General features: G+C 38.0%; 1 protein-coding gene across 2 annotated transcripts; it reads right to left on the bottom strand.

Moving 5' to 3' along the window:
* Positions 1–255: 255 nt before the first annotated feature.
* Positions 256–8,040, bottom strand: LOC131248130 (uncharacterized). 2 transcript variants are annotated; one of them, XM_058248201.1, is made up of 8 exons: positions 7,664–8,040; positions 6,522–7,557; positions 5,438–5,505; positions 5,223–5,281; positions 4,667–4,770; positions 3,186–3,258; positions 2,918–3,098; positions 256–712 (listed from the first exon to the last, which is right to left on the bottom strand). In XM_058248201.1, exons 1-8 carry the CDS (start codon positions 7,878–7,880, stop codon positions 627–629), a joined length of 1,824 nt encoding a protein of 607 aa, XP_058104184.1. In that variant the 5' UTR covers positions 7,881–8,040; the 3' UTR covers positions 256–626. The 2 variants fall into 2 exon arrangements, with proteins under 2 accessions (XP_058104184.1, XP_058104185.1); XM_058248202.1 differs by having other exon boundaries at positions 6,522–7,582; positions 7,664–7,778.
* Positions 8,041–20,388: the final 12,348 nt, after the last annotated feature.

The following is a 20,388-nucleotide window of genomic DNA, read 5'->3' on the forward strand; positions in this document are numbered from 1 at the left end:
GATAGGCCCCACTACTAAGATACCCTTTTTGAAAAATTAGGCTGACCTGCTGACTAGGTGGGCCAGACCTGTGGCTTGAATCACATTGTCAGTTGTCCATTGATTCCAACAGTGGCCACCTGATGAGCCGATCGGCCTGAACTGTGCCAGGTTATATCTTCATGGTGGGCCCTACATTTTTGTGGTTCTGATGTCCTGCACAAGTGACATTAGGACAGGAAAAACGAGATGGCACTACAAGTGGTAGACTGCCTGTAGGTGATAGGTACTCTTTATAAACATCTGGAATGCATTCACTGTAATACATGACAAAATTCCTGGCGTAATCACACAGTACTGTTCCAGGATAACATCTAATTTGAACATCTGCTTGAAAAGAGAAGATTCACCAGCCCGTTCGTTGTATTAACCCCTCTCACCTCACCCTTTTTTGCATAAAGCTGTGTACAACAATTCCTTTTTAAATGCTCCGTTCTTTGAAATCAGAAAAAAGAAAAAGAAAAAAAAAACCATCAGGCCAACCATGACTGTGGTAAGAGCTCAAAAGATTGTAGCTGGTGTCAACTATGAGGGCTCTCCGAGTGCATACTATACCATTCAGCATTCTTTTTTCTTGTCTGTTCATGTCACATGTCAGAAACAGACCATAGATAAGCTTCTCTTTCCGTCGCCCGCTTTTCATTTTGCCTTTTGAACATTTCCTTCTCATATCCTGCAACAAGCGATACAGGAAACAGGAGACTGATGGGTTATTGTTTACAATCCTTGGATAATATCAAATACTTTAATATGAACCACAGAGTTTATTGCAAACAAGCAGAGACTTGTCAAAAGAAGATGGAAAGCTGTCTATACTGTAAACATAGATGACAATAGAACCCAGGGAATTCATATCTACACCCCACCCTAATGGGCAGTGGCAGCGTGCCTCCAGAAACAACACAAGTAGAGAGAAAAAGGTGTCCACTGTCAGTGTGGGTTTAAAAATACTGGGACCCTAGTAATAAAAAAACTCACACAAGATTCAAAATAATGCTTTTTGGACTAATATCAGTTCCATAGTTTTTTTTTAAAAGATAACGATTGACTCGGGACTTGGCCAAATATCAGTTTCATAGTTTGCGACCAGGCCGTTTGACTCGGGACTTGGCCAAATGGACCAGGCTCAGTCCCTTCCCCAGTCACTGGATCAGGGGAACCAGGACTGGCCCGCTCTTTTATTTGTTTCAGGCTCTCAAGGTTTTTTTTATCCTTTTCCTCCAACCAATTGGAAGAATAAGAAGAAAGAGAGAAGCCATTAATTGGTACTTTTTCTTGTTTTGTATGGTTTTCTTCTCCTTTCTCCTGTTTTTGATTGGTTGTATTTTTCTGATTTCTAGTTATTCTATTTTTTGTTTTTTTTTTCTTTTCTTTCTTCTCCGTTTAAACAGGAAGAAGAAGAAGAAGAAATGAACTAGTAGGTTCTTTTGTCTCCATTTTTTCCCTTTTTTTGAAGCCTGGCTCACATGCACATTTGAACTGAGGCACGTGTGTTAGATCTGAGCCTTCCATCAGGTGGGCGATTGTTCCAATCTTTCTAGGATAGAATCCAAGGTTGTTTGACTCCTGAGGAAGGTCATAATATGCATAACGAATGGCAAGATTGTTTTAGCCATCCACTTGTTTCACGTCATCTTGGCCAACCCGAGGAGTTAAAAAGTCTGGAATCTAAACATTCTGACCCAGCTAATCGAAGGTTTGGATCATTAAAGAAGATTATTTTCTACATATTAGTTTATTTTTATTATCTATTATATAATATAAACAATAAAAATTAATTTACTTGACCCACCTGGAGAAACCGACCCATTGATGGACTGAGTCCAGGTTGGCAAACTATGATCAGTTTTAGCTACTACTGTTGCTAGCATAGTGAGATATATGTGCCAATGACCATACCAAATTGATTTGACATGTAACAATGAATAGCAGATACAGCAGAATGTCCCACACATGCGCCAGATTCTCATGTGGAGAGGTGGATGTGGGCGGGTCCCTACTCATGGCTCAGTAGTAGACTCTGTGAGTTTCAACACTGAGGTCATGGGCTCGAGCACCCATGTGGTGTGTGTAGGTGTGAGTGTGTGCGCGTTATTTCAAAAAAAAAAAAAAGTGGATGTGGGCTTCCTCATCAACAGTAAGGTGTATTTCTATACTTTTTTTCATTTTAACTAGTTCAATTATGTTCAGTTCACTCAAGTCTTTCTTTGAATGTTGTTGTCTATAGACTGGCTTGGACTGGTCAAACGGAACTGGTAACCAAGTTTGGTGTTCGGTCCGGTTTGTCATGACAATTATTATGTCAGATGTTTGGGCCAAGTTATGGAAGCGCAAGCAAACTGAATTGCAAAAATTCAGTTTAATGAAGAGGAACTGGTTTAGATGGATGATGATTTGTAAAGCTTTTCTTCTCTTTGATGAATGATTCTTAGCATGCATAATCAGTCAAGTTCCTACCAACCCCAACTCAAAAGTAACATAACTGCAATTTGGAGCCCAGCCCCTCAGTACGAATGCTGAATTATTTCCACTCTATCAGATTGATAATAGCAATTCAACACGATAGTGCATCCAAATGCACCTCCATGTAACTTAGTTGTGACAAAAAACCAAAAATAGAATATAGAGATAGTCTTCTTTCCTTTTCTTTTTTTAACACACGCACACACACCACCACACACTCACGCCTTAGTGGGATTTCACCACCTGTGGGTGCTCGAACCCTTGACCAGGTGTTGAAACTCTTAAGAGTCTACCACTGGAGCAAGAGCAGGGCCCCTATAGAGATAGTCTTAAGGTAACAAAAATGAAGACCCTAGAAAAAATATATATTAATAAGAAAGGTCAGAAGGCACCTGGAGGTGTAAGCAAAACATACCATTACTACGGTCGACTCCATCCCAGTGTCGTCCTGGTCTTATACCATATCGGTTTGCAGCAGGATCTATTCCCCTTGTAATCCAACTGTGGCTTGGAATCGTCTGAGGAATCAAGAAACCTGACTCTTTCATCTTCTCATCATCCCCCAAATCTTCCAGAAGCAGATCAGGCTGCTTCCTCTACAAGGCCATAAACAAAGGAAAAAAAAATATTAATGACCATACAGAGCCCTGGTTTGTTTTACCTACTAGAAGCAAGTGAATTACCTTGACCAGGTGTGCCATTGGATCACCCCATCTAACCCTCTCTTTCAACATTTTATCAAGTTCGGGATCATCTCTGAAGAAAAAAGGTGCATTTATGAGACATGAATGAAAGGAGGTGAACTATAAAACAAGAAAGAAAAGAGAGGTTTCCCTATGCAGGTGGTACAAAATAAACACTTAACTAGGTATTAGTTGTTACAAAGAACTGCATAATAGACCAGTTAAGGGTGGCAATCCAGATACTAATGTATTGAACAAGACAAAACCAGAAACTTCTAAAGCTGGAACATCATCATTGGGACCTCATAAACTATCAAACTATGATCCCAACAGAAAGCAGAGAACATTGTAAAATGTAAACCGAAAGATTTTGCAATGTTCATCAACATAACAACCAGCTTCCCAAGGCTTAAAATCAGGGTGTGCAAGATCTCACAATTCTTGCTGAGCAACAATCATTCCAAAGAATTTCTTTTCTATTTAAAAGATTTATAATAATAATAATAAATTGTTAAAGAGAATCAAAGGAGTACAATCCCAATAGTTCAACGAGCCCTGCAGCTCACACCCTCATTTGCCAACCTATCTGCAGCTTATTTTTCTCTTTTCTTGAAGGGTTATCTGCAGTATTTTATTTTTTTTTGTTTTTTTCTTTTCTTTTTTTAGTTTTTACTTTTTAATTGAAGGTATCTGCAGTGTATTTCTCTCTACCAATGTGACAAACAAAATGTTTACCCTAGATGCGATGTTGTATAGCTAATTAAGAAGGGAGAATTGCATTGAGCCATAAAAGGACCAACTATGTGGAAATCAGTCTATATGGGTCATCTGGAATGAAAGAAAATGCCAGGATATTCTAGGCACCGACAGTCAGGTCCATCATCAATTGTATTGTTAGGTGGTTGGCGCTGTGGTCTAGAGTGGACGCTAGTTTCAAAAGTATCCCATCAACAGCCACGTCTTCGAATTGAGGAGTTTTACAATAAATCTTGGCAGTAGTTCTTTGGGCAACCCTGGTTGGGCCAGAATAGGCAGGGTGGTTCATGATCACATGTCGTCATTGAATTCTCAGGTCTCATTTGAATAGGGGCATTATTGGAAAGAAATTTATATATAGACTGATATGTGTATATATGTATATGTATTTATTTATATAAAGAAATAAAAGTGCTCTTGTAAGTGCCAACTTTTCTTTGACTTTTTCAAGTCATGCCGTACTATTCCATAAATTTGAAGGACATCTATGATCATAAATTTGAAGGACTAAGAAGGGCATTCTCTTTTTTGACAAAATTATATTGACCGAGGACAGAAATGTCAGGCATATATTTTGTATATAAAATTAATTTATTTATTTTCCAATGACATTTGAGCGAGTCTATTTGCAAGTGTATAGTGTACCTGTCCTCCAATGTGAGATATATTTCCATCTAAAGTAAAAGTCATATAAATTGACCATGTCTTTTGGCATGCAAATTTACCTCGTCCGCGCAAATGGTTTGTCTTTTTCTGATTCTAACTCAAGCTCCCTTGCTTCAGCTTCCCGCTTCTGAGCTAAGCCTTTGCCCCACTCCAACTTCTTCTCCTGGACAATATAATAGTGGAGGAATATCAGCTGCTAATGCCAGTGAAAGAGACGATCATCCGACAAATGAAGGACAAACAGCGCTCATGTACCATGAGAATGAATCTTCCAATTAGAAAAGAAATGCACCAAAGGAAGATAAGCAAGCAAATTTGGCAACAATTTCTCTTACTGCATTTCAATTTCTAAAAGAAATGGAGACAAGGCCCTTCTCTTTAATAAAATAAGTTTCTGTTTTGCTCTTTATTTTGGGACTAGGTCTGGGCTAGGTTGGCAATCAACAGACATAGTTGAACTTGCACCAGAGGTGGCTAACCCCAGCCCAGCCAAGCCATTGACACCCTATAAGTAAAGGAGACTGAGGACTGGGGTGTAGGTTAGACAGATAAAATTGGAAAGCATCCAGACAAAAGTGATAGTTCTCATTTCACAGGCAGAACTTCAAGCAATACCTTGGGCTTTTCTTCTCCTTGTTGTAATTTCAAGAACTCACCCTTTGACAAACGATTACCTACAACAATGTCAAAACAGAGCCAAGTCATTGTGAATAAGCATGCTAGAATATTAAATGCTTCAACTTAACCTCAGTAGCATCATTCACAAATTACAACTCAAATCACTGTATAAGAAACTCAAAACAAATGCTTTGGGGCATGATTTCCCTCACCGCTGAGTTTATCCCGGTAAACAGGTTCTGCACCTCTTCCACTTACAGACGGATCAATTGCAGAAAACCTACAAGGGCAGCATATCCACAAATGTGATTCAATGCATTGACCATAGAACATCTATGCCAAGATGACAAATTCAAAAGATAGAACATTTATGAACAGCGAGAACTTCGTTGAACAAAAACAAAAGAAGAAGATAAGAATTACAGCAAGAAATGCCAAGGAAGAGCTAAAAACAGCCCAAAACAAAATAATCTCTCTTTCTTAGAGAGAGGGAGAGAGATTTATCAGAAAACTCAAAGCACGAAGCGATTCCTGATTACAAAGAGCCCCAAGGAAAATGCCATTCTTTTCTAGAACTTTTGCAATAGAATTTTTCTCTTGACCTACATGGGTGAATGAAATGTTTTGCTTGGAGGCTAAGGTGGAAAACAAACATGGCTTGTAGTTGTATGGCATATTCCAAGATATTACATTCTTGGAGTCACCTTTCACCACCATTGTCCCTCATACCAACAGGTTCGCCTCCAGTTTCCTTTCATCACCACCATCCTTAGAACAAGTTAGCCTCCAGTCACCGTTCACCACCACCATCCCTCAGAACAACAAGTTAGCCTCTCATTGCTCCAGCCCAAGATGTTACATTCTTAGAGTCACCTTTCACCACCACCATCCCTCAGAACAACAAATTAGCCTATCGTCACTCCAAGAAGGACGAACTTCACTGAAAGCTTTATCAGTAGAGGATGATAGAGCCTAAATGTTTGATTCCTTTGGCATGATATGCAACACCACTAACCTTGTGCATTCACAAGCTTATCAGGCAACTAGAAGAAGAAGAAGAAGAAGAAGAAGAAAGCCAAAATGTTTGATTCCTGTGGCATGAAATCCCACACCACTGGCACATTGTGCTTTTACAAGCTTATCAGGCAACTAGTGGATGGAGCGCTATGGACTGGGATTTCCATAATTACAACAATGTAGCATATAATTTATCAACTGTCATACAGGGGTGAATTCAATATTCCCAAGAAAGGGAAAAGGAAAGAAAGCATGATCCATGGAAGATAAGAGAATTACCCTGCCAACTCCTTCCTCTTTCTGTCAGTCTCTTCCTTGAAATCCTGCTTAGAGAACAAACCTGACCTTCTTGCCTCTTTGACAGAAGAAGAATCCTTCCTGCCCCTGGGAGGAGAAAGGCCTACCTCAGAAGAAGCACGAGAGGCATCAACTTCTGGCGAATGATGACGACCCCATCGAGGAGGAGGGACATCCTGCGATTCAGGTCTCTCAGAATTCTTCCTCTTGAAATCTAATGGCACTGTAGGAGGCCGGGAACGTCGAGGGGGAGATAGGTCCAGTGAGTTGGGCCTTTCCGAATTCTTCCCTATGGAATCTGAAGAAGTCTTATGAAGACGGGAGCGTCGAGGCGGTGAGAGGTCTGGTGAGTCACGTCTTCCTGATGCCTTTGGGTTGGGTTCTGCTGAATGGCGTTGATGTTTTCGCGGCGGGGAGAGACCTGGTGAGCCATGTCTTTCTGAATTCTTGCTTTTGAGATCTAGAGTTTCCGTTTGACGACGGGAACGTCGTGGCGGTGACAAATCACGATTCGGGCTAATTGAGCCTGATGGTTTGGGGTCTTCTAATGAGCCGCGATGACCCCTTCGAGGCGGAGAGAGGTTTAGGGAGTCGTGTCTTCCTAAATTATCCCTTTTTGCATCCGATGACACTGTTTTAGGATGGGAGTGTCGAGGCGGGGACAAATCACCGTCTGGGCTGACGGAGTTTGTTGGATGCGGTCCGGGTTCTGGTGAGGGAGTGTCATAACGGGCTCGCCGCTGACGTGGTGGACTCAAATCCAAAGCTTCACCACTGGGATCCAATGGCTTCCCCTCATCTCCAGACGAGGAAGTGTTGAAGTGGGACCGCACTTGACGAGGTGGGGACAGATCCGGAGCCCCTGTTCCAGAACTTGAACGTCTGGATGCATCCAAAATCGGAACCCAGCCACTTCCGTCATCGGAAATCGCAAGATAAGACCGTCGGGATCGGATTTCCTCCAGTCTCTTCATCCGCTTCACTTCAATATCTTCATCTACTTGGGGCTTCTCTTCCTCTTCAAATAAAATAAAATAAAATAACTAGAATTAGTAGAAATCTATAAATTCCTGTCGGCTAGGGTTTTGAAATAGGGTTAGGGATTTTTTTCGCATTTTCATTACCAGCAGAATCAGAGTCTTCTTCTTCTTCAAGCGTTATGGGTTTCTGCCAGATGGGATCTTCGTCGACGACACGAACGGCTCCGATCAAATCGTGTTTGGCTGGCTTCTTCTTTTTCTTTTTCTTTGTGGCGGGATCTTCGCTGGGGTTTTCGTATTTCTTGAGGTATTCTTTGAGGGAGAGAGAGGATGATGCTTTTGAAGCTGAAGCTGCTGCCATTTTCCCGCTCGTCTGCGAGTTTTCGAGTTCGGATGCTCAGAAAATCGTCTACAGGTTTGAACCAGAGAGAGCATTGCAGATTTTTTTTCCGGTTGGAAGAGGAGTTGCATGATACTCTGGCTGTGTGTGACGCTTGATACGCGGGCAGAAATTTTACATGTTGAATACGTTAACTCAAATAAACTGACTTGGTTGTACAGCTCACCCTCGCAGACTCACAATCCCAACATCATATTGGTTAAGCAATCCTAACCTCTGATTCGTGGACACCTGCTGTTTGTGAAAAATAGGACCGTTAGATGTTTTCCATTTTAACCGTCCAACAAATGTCCCCGAACTCCCAATGCAGTAGTCAGATGATAAAATAAACTTAATTTTTGAGCCATGGTACATCTACGCTGGGTGCCGTGATTTGCGCAGTTTAGTTTGATTGCTTGTGTGCCGCGTATGCAATTTTTAACTTACTTCCAAGTGTCAGCGTATCATCCATCGTACTCTGCCAGAGTATCAAATAAATTGAAGCGGACTGCGGTTACTCAGCAGTACGCGTAGCGTACTAGTAAACTCTGTGACGTTCACCATGATCTATGTATTTTATCTACTCCGTCCATCCATTTTATTGGATAATTTTATGGCATGGGACAAAAAATGAAGTATATCCAAAGCTCAAATGGACCACGCCACATGAAACAATGTGAACCGAATGTATACCATTGAAAAATTCATGGGGTTCATGAAATTTTTGGATAAAGCTTATATTTGATTTTCCCATCATTCATGTTGTATGATCTTATTAACGGGTTGGATGACAAATAAATATCAATGTGGGGCCTAGAAAGGTTTTGAGAGTATAAATCATTATTCCTACTATTTCCCGTGGTATGATCCACTTGAGATTTGGATATGCTTCAACTTTGGGATTAACCCGTTAAATGAGCTGGAAAAACAGATGGACGGTGTGGATAAACCACATATATTCACGGTGGCCCCAACTGAATTTACTCAATGTGATAAGAGCACAAACCGATTTCCAAATAAACAATCAGGATGTGATGTTTTTTGAGCGCCTTGCCCATGCAAACCGTGATGAATGAAATAAAAATCAGGCAGGTCCACTAATCAAGTGGATAATGGCATGAAAATCAATGGACAACCAATCATATTTATTCATCATGGCCCACTGAACAAGTATGCCAACTTGATTTTTGTGCCTAGATGGTAGATTCACAAGTGTTTTAGCGAGAGTTCATGGGTTTGACTACCACTTGTGAAAGCCTACTATAGTGTGAGTGTGTGGGGGTAGAATAGGTATGTAAATGTAAGTGTGCCAACTTAATTTCACACAGGTAATTACCTCGGTATGTCCCACCTTTTGCACGGCTTGAAATTTCTAAGGGCCTGTTTGGGAGCGTGGATTTGTAACTCCCTGGATTTGCAATCCTTCCCATGCGTTTGGCACCATTGAGTGTGATTCAACTTTAATCCACAGGGTTTGATTCAACTTTAATCTAAAAGTACCTATCTATGGTATATTTTCAGAAATTTAAATTTAATTATTAATTCAACTTTAATATCTTTAATTAGTGAGATATATAAATTTTGATACAATGGTTGCAATAAGCCCGCTGAAATATATGCTTTGCTCGAAAATGATGAAATTCCAAGTCTCGAATGAGTCACAAGCACAAGATCATGTCTGAGTGACAAACCAACGGTTTTTAATTGTTGATTTACATGGATAATGTTTGGATGGTGTTGGACAATGTTTGGAAGGTGTTGATTTACATGGGCAATGTTTGGACAGTATTGATCATCATTAGTGGGCCATGTGCCCGATAGAATGATAGTGTATAGTGACATACATGTTACACCTGCAAATATTAAAATGATTTTAGGTGTAATCCAAGCTCTCACGATGGATTGCAAACCCCTCAAAGAGGGGATTGGAAACCCCCTAGATTTGCAACACTTGATGCTGCCAAATAATAGGGGATTGAAAACCCCTTCCAATCCACGGTGCGAAACGACCCTTAAAAGTGATTTGCCGGTGGGAAAAAATAGTTATTCTTTTAAAACTAGGTTTATCCAGTCAATTCCCTTATTTAAAATATAATTAGAAGAGAGTTGGTAAGTATTGCAAATAATAATAATAAAGCTTATATACAATATTTGATATTTTACCATGTACATGTGCTTAGCAATTTTTCCAATGCCTACTATCATGTTATTAAAAGATATACAGTCGGTGAATACAATTGTCCAACCATTGTCTGAGAATTCCTGCAACTACTTGTATGTGGTACCCTTCGTGGGTGGTTGTATAGTATGTCGATATCTAGCCTATCCAACAAGTCACCCAACTATTAAAATGGGACACCTCTATAACCAAACTGATCCAATCATCAAGAAGACCCATAGCAATTCATGTAATTCCAGTACAATCCATTTATTTATTTAATATTTTACTTGGTGATTAGTTTAAAAGATTATGTTTAAATTATGTATAATATGCATATTTTACAATGTATTCTTTTTTGCTTAAATTGCAATTTTCTATCTTAAACTTTTAAATCCTGGATTTAAAAAAATAAAAATAAAAATTAAAGTTTAAATTGCATGGTCAAATTACACGCAAGGCCCTATGTAATCTTTGCCTCTTTTAAAATAAAAAATAAAAAATAAAAAAATCTTAAAAATAACCTATAGTTAAACAAATCATTGGCCTCAATTTTACGCTTAGCAAGTGCAGGATTTGGACTGGAAATTTAAATTAGTTATGGTAGATTGATTGGTCTAAACTTATTTTAAGTATCAATTTTGCCTTTCTTAAGCTTGATTATTATTAATCCTACTTTAACATTTTAGAAATTATTTGGATTGCGAATTGCATTAGTAATGTATTGTAAAAAGTACAATAATTATAAATTATAATAATTATTTTTTGAAAAAAAATTTAAAAAATAATTTGACTGATAATTCTTGTGTTTAGATAGGTGTAATAAAATTGTAACAATGATACCTTTATATTATTGAAATATCAAATCAACAGAAAAAATACACTAATTTTTTTGTTCGAATAGGAGAGTTTCGTTGCAATACAATAGTGTAGATTTATAATGATTACAAATTCATTCATCTATCTCCTATTATATCTGTATTTGATCATCAATTTACGTGTTTAAATAAATATTATAAAATTATATTGATAATACATTTACAATGAACTACTAATGTAATTTACAATAAAAATTAGCCCAATGACTTATTTGTTTTACCAATTATTACGGTAATGCAAGGGAAATATGCAATGATTATAAATTACTTTATGGGTTTGTCTGGTTTTCCAAATTCTTATAAAATGCAAAGTAAACGAGCCATTATTGTTAATTCCAAGTGTTTGTTTAAGTATAAAATCGCTTTGTATATCATGTTAGGGAAAAAATATGACAAGTCAGATGAGTTGGCTTATGGAGTGGACCAACTATATTGACATGGCCCGGACTCCTCAGGCGCCGAGCCTGACCGATGTCCATATGTCCAGAACGCCAAAAGGAGATATATGGTCCGGATTTACTAGGCGCTGAGCCTGACCGAGGCCTACATGTCCCGAGCCAAAGGGCGAGACCTCCACGGAGACCAGTGCACCTTTACGGATACTTAAGATGTCTTTCAGAGGTAACTTCAGGCCGACTCTGTACATCGATCGGCTACAAACCAAGCCTTGGCCCTGCGCCAGCTCGACCTATCTTTTAGGTCGGCCATGGGTCGACCATCAGTCAGTAGAGAGTCGATTATGGGTCAACTATGTCTACACTGATCAAAGATCGGTGTCCATAATTCGCCGACAATTGACAAGAGGGGGAGATGCCCAGCGTAAGCCGTCCAAATGTACTGATATTCAAGATCAGTGAATGATCGGCCAAGCCTCAGTCAGCCAAATCTCGACTATTATTTCCTCCTACGGAATTAGAGCCGAGCCAAGAAGGCGGTTCAATCTTTTTCCTTCTGATGATAAACTCCAATCCAGAAAATCAAAGGGATTAAAGATCTTAAAATCCTTAAAAATATCGATCAGTCCTTTTGGGAAAAATTATATACGCCACGGGATTACGTCACCTATATAAATAGATGACCTACCTACGTTAAAATGTACAGAGACACATCCACCTCACCCCTAAATCTTTATCATTAGACCCAGATTCTGGGCTTAACTTAGGCATCGTAGGGTCCCCTAAACTAGTCAGGGTCTCCTTTGTGCTCTTCTTGTGCAGGCACCAGGTACTCAAGTACTGGCAGAGGGGTGAGCCAAAAGTTGCATCAACATATCGAAAGCCAAGTAGGTAAAGTAAGTTGTAATAATTACATTTTCACGTTATAAACTATCATTTTTATAATAATTTGTTAGTGGAATAAACAATTTAGCAAAATCATTAATATAATCAAATATAAGTGATGTCACCGCTCAAGTACAATAGTTAATAATCATTACTCATTTACAGCCATTTATTATTGTAATTGAAAAACCAAACAAACCCCACCCATTTCCTAACAACAACTACATTTGATCACCAATTCTCATGTTTGATTTTATTGATGGTAAAATTAAAACGATGATGTCTTTACATTACTTTAAAGGCTATTTGGACCGCGAATTACATAGCCATTGTATTGCAAAAGTATAATAATTACAAATTACAATACCTCTCATGAAAATAATACAATTTGATTTACAATTTTATTGTTTGTATAGGCATGATAATTTTGTAGTGATGGTCCTTTATCATTATTATAATGTCGAATCAACTTGAAAAATATACTAATTTTTATGTTTAGATAAGATACTTCAACTATCGTGCTATAAAATTATAATTATTATAAATTTATTTATTTGTCTGCTATTACATGTGCATTGTATGTCTAGATACGTATAACACGACATTATTTGTAAATTCATTTACATTACTTTAAAAGCTATTTGGATTGCGAATTATATAGGCATTGTAGTGCAAAAGTATAATAATTATAAATTACAACACTTCTCATGAAAACAATGCAATTTGATTTACAATTTTATTGTTTACATAGACATGATAATTTCGTAGTGATGGTACTTTATCATTATTAGAATGTCAAATCAACGTGAAAAAATACACTAATTTTTATGTTTGGATAGGAGACTTCAACTACCGTGCTATAAAATTATAATTATTGTAAATTCATTTATTTGTCTGCTATTACATGTGCATTATATGTCTAGATACGTATGATAAGGACATCCAAACACCTACACGAGTTTATCGAATGAGGAGTGGAGATGAGACTCCAACCCCGGCTTCATCATGATTTGATAATTATTGCATGGGGCCCGATTGACCCGATTAGAGTTCTTAACTACATTAAAGACCCCACATGCATGGTTGTTTAGGAAGATGCATGTCGGTTGCTTATTTAGAACTGATTGATACATCTTTGGAACCGAGTGATGCATTTTTAGATTGTCTTGACGTTACCTAGCCTAACGTGAACCATATATGGACGTTATAAACGTTAGACCATGCCGCCGGATATTTTAGGTACCTCAATTTAGTGATTCGAACCGTTGGATAAGTTCGGAGACTCGGGCTTAGGTGTACAGATACTCTAGCATGCACATTCGAGCCATGGACATGTTGGACCACATTTATTCAGGGCGTCGATCAAATATGGACGTATTTATTGCACGCTGGAGATCATCCCTGTGTCATGTGCCACATATTTGTTTCTACTTTATTTTTTTGTTTTATCATAGGTTATTAGATATTTTATGTTTTGATTTTAATCGTTAATACATTCAAACGGTCAATAATAGTTTTAGACTTGTGAGTTTGCTTAGGTTAGACATATCAAATTAAATTTCTTTATGTCACATTTTTGAACAATAAAACTTTATGCGAGTAAAATTTGGGGTGAAGTCATTAGAGTGATTCTAGTTCTTTTTTCTTTCTTTTATTTATTTTTTTTTATTTTTTTTATAATATTCTTATCAAAGTATTTATATTTGTTCTCCCTCTTAAGCCCTCTCTTTCCACTAAATTTATTTTTCTTCTTTCTCGAATCATAACCCCCTTGCTATCAACTCAACTTATCACTGACCAAACTGACCCAGTCCCGCCACATGGCCTGTATGAGTATATGGACATGCATATGCACTACACGATTTGTCTGCACAGCTATTCGCCCTCCCCCCATTAATCATTTTTTATTCTCATCTATTTTATAAAACGTTAAATTTTTAAACTTATTTTCCAAACCCAAACCCTAATCCATTCAAGCCACATCAAAGTGCAATCAAATCTTATGCTAGATGGAAGTTTTATATTCCATTGGGCCATTATCGATAAAAATGGATCTATTTTTATAGGACTGTGATGTGGTCTTCAACTTGAGCTTACTCGAGTATTTGATTTATTTATATTTGTAGTTGATTGGCTTTATTTTGTGCATTGATTTACTATGGTAATCTGTTAATTAATTTTTTCGCATCATCCTAATATGGATCATCAGTCCTGCATCAATTTTTGGTATTAGAGACAAGTTAGCATGGGGTTTAGTGAGTCTGTTGCATTTAAAGTTTAGGATTTTCATATTATTGTGTATAAAGTTAGCATTTTAAAAAAAAAAGTATCCATCACATTGCATTAAAGAAAATTTGTTGTCAGTCTTTCCCAGTTAGCATGCTCACCTGTAGTGAGCGTGGTTTTGATATGTACCTCACAACAAATTCAAAATAGCTTGTCGAAGCTATTAATGCCATTAGTAACCGTATTACGCTCGTCAAAGCCTAAGGTGGAACCGCCAATAATCAACTGGTACCCCTCCAAAATGAGACCAATACTTGCATGACCAAATTGAAAACTTCCCTCTATGCCGATCATGGATTTTTAAAAGATGACCAATCTCATGCGGTGTTAGAAATGTAAGTGTTACTCGTACATAACAGAAGATAGAAGAAAACGATAACAAAACGATCAGATCTATTGGGTTCAAGGCTTGACTTGAATAGTCAATTTCTCAAGACAGATTTGCTGCCATTTTTTTGAAATTTTCAGCAAGTGCAAACAAAGGAAATTTGCAAATTGTCTTCAGGATACAATGAACTCTCAATCTTATTTTCAACACGAAAATTTACACATTTAAGTGTTGAACATATCTCTAGTTTTGACACCGATATGCCTTAAGACGTTCAGAAAAAACTCAGCAGGAGATCAAATTGAGAGTTATTGCACAAAAGATGATATAATCTTAAGGATTAAGAGTGTCTACTTCTGGATTATAATATCTAGGATTTATATCAATTGAAATGTTATGGATTTCTTCCTGAAGAGGTGCTAAAGAGCCTCTTCAAGAAATTCATATCCATTCACAGCAAATAATTGCCTTTCCATGAAAAGACATGACTCTATATCCTATGGGCGTTATTTTTGTACTCATTTAGACAGGAGTAGTTATCCAACAGGAAAAACTGTATCCACATAAGCAACACGTGGCATAGGTGCCACATGTATAATCATGTCACAATTACTCTCAATAATTCAAAAGGTAATAAAACATCAGGGTAGATCCCGGTTCAAAACTAGTTGAACCATTGCCCAAAAAAGTTTGAACCGTGTGCCAAAAAGCACCTAAGTAGCCCTATAGCCCACGCTGCGCGCGCACAAACGGTGCTTCGCACCCTCGTCGAGGAGATTTGAATCCTAGTTGCATAAGCAAAAACTCATTCTCTTACCAACTGGCTATATACACTATTTATGAAAAGTTTAAATAATTAATATATTTATTTACTTTATAAAAATAACTTTTATTTTTAAAATTTATTTTTATTCTAAAAAACACAACATGCGGGAGGTCAAGGTGGAGGACGTAGTCGAGGTGTCGGCCATGGCGGGGGACGTACCCAACCGTCCATTGGAGAGTAACAAACACACCTTGATCTCGTCGAACAAGTGATGAAAAGCATAAATATTGAAGCGTCAAGTTATGAAGGTTGCTTGGACTCAAAGGCATCCATCAATTAGCTTGAAAGTCGTTTGATCATTATTTTGAGTGATACGATATATTCGATGACTGTCAAATGAAGTTCGTTGAGATGAAATTGGTGGGCCAAGCCAAACTTTTTTGAATAAATGATGAGTGGAAGAGCGAGAGGTCCAGTGAAAATCCAATCTCGCAGTGGACTGAGATGAAAGAGATCTAAAAGGAACAATATATTTTTATCTCTTATCGCTAGAGACGCGTGGATCGATGGCAATCGCTCTGTCAAGGATTTATGTCTGAAGTTGATTACATCACAAATTTTGATGAGTGTATGATGTAATGTAAGAGCTTGTTTGATTTTCCATGATACATGTAAATCACAGTAAATAAGTAATCATTACTTTTTCACTCGATTTGAAAACGTGAGAGTAATTCCACCTCGGAAATCAATACAAAAATGTTAACTTAAATCCGTGGACCCACCATAATGTATATGATATATTTGCACCGTCCATATATTTTATTATAATATTTCGGGGCATGAACCAAAAAATGAGGCAGATTAAACACTTAGATGGCCCACACGAAAGGAAACGGTGGCCCTAATTTGTCCACCAGTGAAAGTTGTTTCCTTCACTGGGCCCACGTTGAGGTTTTTTTCATCATCTAACCCGTTCATAGGGTCACACAAACATTTATAAGGGAAAAACACACATATCAGCTTGATCCAAAACTTTTAAGGTCCTAAGAAGTTTTTAATGGTAGGCGTCCGATTCCCACTATTTCTTGTGGTATAGTTCACTTGAACTTTGGATCTTACTCATTTTTTTGCTAATGCCCTAAATTCAGCTAGCGTAACAAATGAGCGGCGTGGATAAGTCACGTATAACATGATGGGCCATACACTGACTTTTTAAATTTCTCGATTTAAGCGTTAAAAAGTAAGTTGTCAAATATGTATTGGGAAAGATGTGATAATTACCTGGGTAAATAATTATTACCCATTTAAAATGATAGTTGAGTTAGAAAATCAAACAGGCCCTAACATTAGGGAGGACCCGTTAGTGACCATTTCTTGCTTCATAATGGGCCTTTGACTCGAGCTTTGGCGTGAGCTCATTCCTCACGACATCAGCATCGTAGAGCATGCATATCAAAGTGGTGCAAGAACTCGAACGGTGTATAAAATCACAACTCATAAAGCGATTCGACTCATAAGATTTCAATGTCAAGGCCACACTCCACTGAGTTAAACCTAATTTTGAGAGACATTTTAAAACCCCTATTGGCACTTCATCCAGCAACGTCGATGTGAAGGGTAGAGGTTTAGCTAGTTCCATTTCAACGAGAGGTGAGTAAGCATGGTATTACGATTGCCAATGATATGACAATTTCACATAATAATACACTACGAAAGAGTGAAATAAGGCTCCGTGATTGGCGAGTTAGATAGGGATGATCAGAGCAATTATGAAGAAAAAATCTATGAGCCCTTAGTTGGTGCTAGTGATGAAGAAGCTGAATGAGTTGAGGCTGTGCCACTTATAGTTGTTAGCTGCATACTGGCTCAGGTAAAAGAAGAAGAAGAAGAAGCGATGATTGACACGTGAATTCAATTTTCTATACTTACATCAAGTGCATCAATAGAAACTGTAAAGTAATAGTTAATAGTGACAATTGCACCAATGCAGTCTTTGCTAGCACTATATCTCATCTTGGTTTGAAATTTGTCTCTCACCCTCAGCCCTATTAAGTTTCATGGGTTGATGTGTCCTTGATGTCAGTTTTCTTAGTGGTATCTTGTTCCCATTCAGTTTTCTTCACACAAAGACATTCTGTAATGTAATGTTTTACCTATAGATGTAGGCAATATCCCAATCAACCGAGTTCTTACTTAGGTGATCACATATCTTTGGTCATATCTTATTGACCATCAACCTGGATCATTTGTACTTACAGGCCAATTAAGTATTCATCCCTCGATTATCTATCTATATTACTTATTCATATACTATATCGATTGTAATGAGTTACATATTCAAATATTAATAAAATCGACATTGTTTAGCCTTATTATTTATTTATTTATTTGCTCATCTCTATTCCTTTGAGAAGTATACAATTCCAACTACTAGTGAAAGAAACGTTTTGAAGTCATAAGGCAAAGAAAATCCATTCGGAAGGACTGAAAATTCATTAGGAAGGACTAACCCCACTATTTTGCAAATCTTCTAATCACTTATCATGAACGGTGGTTGAGAGGCTAATTGGATCTTACATTCAATCTCTAATTAGCCTAACTCAATACAGGGCACATTAGTGTTCAATCAAACATTGAGTGGAGAAGACTGCCACGCCTGCTCATCATAATCACGCACAAAATTTAAATACAGACTCTCAATCACACTCATGGCCTTGTTTGATTGACTTTAACCAACACACGACAACCTTATCCTTTAGATTCGTGGTCTATAGAGATGCGACTGTGAGGGAGTATACAATAATGTTCTTTGTGCGGCCCTCAATGTTGATGTTGGATCTTCATATTTGGAATTTTTTTTGATGAATTGCTTCAAACACAATGAAACGCAAAAGAACAATGGTTGGGATTATTGAATATTGTCCACACTTATTGTAATTGAAAATTGGTGCATGTTCTGTAGATCATGCCCTGAAATCTTGCCCAGTGGAAACTCAAACCCACTTATCCATCCATTTTTATTTTTTTATTTTTGGTTTTGTCAAATCAATACATTATCTTTTTTCCTTTTTTTGTCAAATTTGGATTGTCTTACGTTTTAAGGATGTCAACGGTTAAGATCAATCTCGACATATGTTCATCCAAACTGTTTTCACACAGCATCCTAGGACTTAAGCAGAGCTCGGTCCATGATGGCCAACACCGATAAGCATTGGCATGACCACCCACTTTATGCATGATCTAGGCTGTTCACTAACCATGCCCCATTATGGGTGCATATGACAAGAATGCCCTTAAAACCCTAAATGGGCAAGCTAATGGGCTCTTACACCCAGCCCAAGCCTAGCCTATTGAAAACCTCACCATGTTATCAATTGTATGATATCGAAACAAGGGCTAAGATTTTTCAATTAGGAGTAGATTAACGGAAGCTCAGGTGCCCATGTTGGGTGAGGACCTTACCGTGGGGCCAACCTTGATGTGTGTGTTGTATATTTATGCTGACCATCAAATTTTCGAGCTTATTTTGTGGCGGATCCAAATCTCAAGTGAACCAGGTGGTGGAAACTTTTCCGAAGGCCCCAAAGTTTTGGATCAATATGATATTTGTGTTTTCCTTTCATCCAAGTCTCCATATCTTTAGCAGGAGTTTCAACAACCATTGTTTATTGTGATGTGGTCAACTTGAGAGTTGAATCTACTTCATTTTTTGGATCATGCTTTAAGATGAGTTGAAAATTTGATGAATGATGTCAATATACAACAAATACATCTAGGTGGACCCCAGTTAAGGACTTGCCCACCAAGCTATTATCATGGCCTCACCTATTTTGCTCATCTTCCAATCGGCTTTGGTTGGGAAGGGGAGTAGATTGCTGAGATGATCCAATGTTAAGATATATGAGAACCTAGAGAGCCCGTGGTGATGTATGTATTTTATCCACACCATTTCATCTGTTTTGCCAGCTAATTCTAGGGCATGAGTCCAAAATTAAAGTATATCAAATGCTCAACCACACCACTCACAGGGACCATGTGGATTGAACATCTATCATTGAAAACTTCTTGGGAACCACTGATTTTCCAAATGAAGCTGATATTTGTCTTTTTCCCTTCATCCATTGCATATGTGAGCCCATAAACAGGTTAGACAACAAATAAACAATCAGGTGGGCTTGTAAAGATTTCAACTGTGGGTGTCATTATCCCCACTGTTTCATATGGTGTGGTCCACTTGAGCTTTAGATATGCTCTAAATTTTAGCTCACACCAAGATGAGTTGGCAAAATGGATGGATGACCTAGATAAAACACATAAATCATTGTGGGCCCCACATATCCAATCACCAAGGATATTCGTGGCATTGGGGTCACCATGCAATCCGATCAACCATGTGGAATGTCCACAGAGGGGGCACCCGATTGGGTACTACCCCACCTGGACCTAGATAGTAAGGGTCTCTGCGGGGCTCACCATGATGTATATGTTTTATCCATGTTGTATATCCATTTTAATGGAACATTTTAGGGCATCATTCCAAAAAGTAGGCAAGATGAAGGATAAAAGTGGACCACCCCACAACAAGGAATAAGGATTGAACTCATATGATTGAAAACTTCCTAGGAGGCACAATAGCTTTGGATTAAGATGATATTTGTGTTTTTACTTTATACAAGTCCGTGGGACCTTATTAATAGTATGGCTAGAAAAAAAAAAAATAAATTATGCTCCACTCCAGCCTTCAATGTACATCATTTTGGGGCTCATATCTTAAAATGCCCTGTCAAAATAGAA

Source organism: Magnolia sinica, chromosome 6 (genome assembly GCF_029962835.1).
Source record: "Magnolia sinica isolate HGM2019 chromosome 6, MsV1, whole genome shotgun sequence".
Lineage (NCBI taxonomy): Eukaryota > Viridiplantae > Streptophyta > Magnoliopsida > Magnoliales > Magnoliaceae > Magnolia > Magnolia sinica.

Bases quoted from the DNA above. Each gene is read 5' to 3' on its own strand.
- LOC131248130 (XM_058248201.1), bottom strand. From the start codon at position 7,880: ATGGCAGCAGCTTCAGCTTCAAAAGCATCATCCTCTCTCTCCCTCAAA. The intron at 4,771-5,222 runs GTATTGCTTGAA...TATATTGTCCAG, and splicing joins AAGGAGAAGAAAAGCCCAAG to GAGAAGAAGTTGGAGTGGGG. The intron at 3,099-3,185 runs GTAATTCACTTG...ATGGCCTTGTAG, and splicing joins CAATGGCACACCTGGTCAAG to AGGAAGCAGCCTGATCTGCT.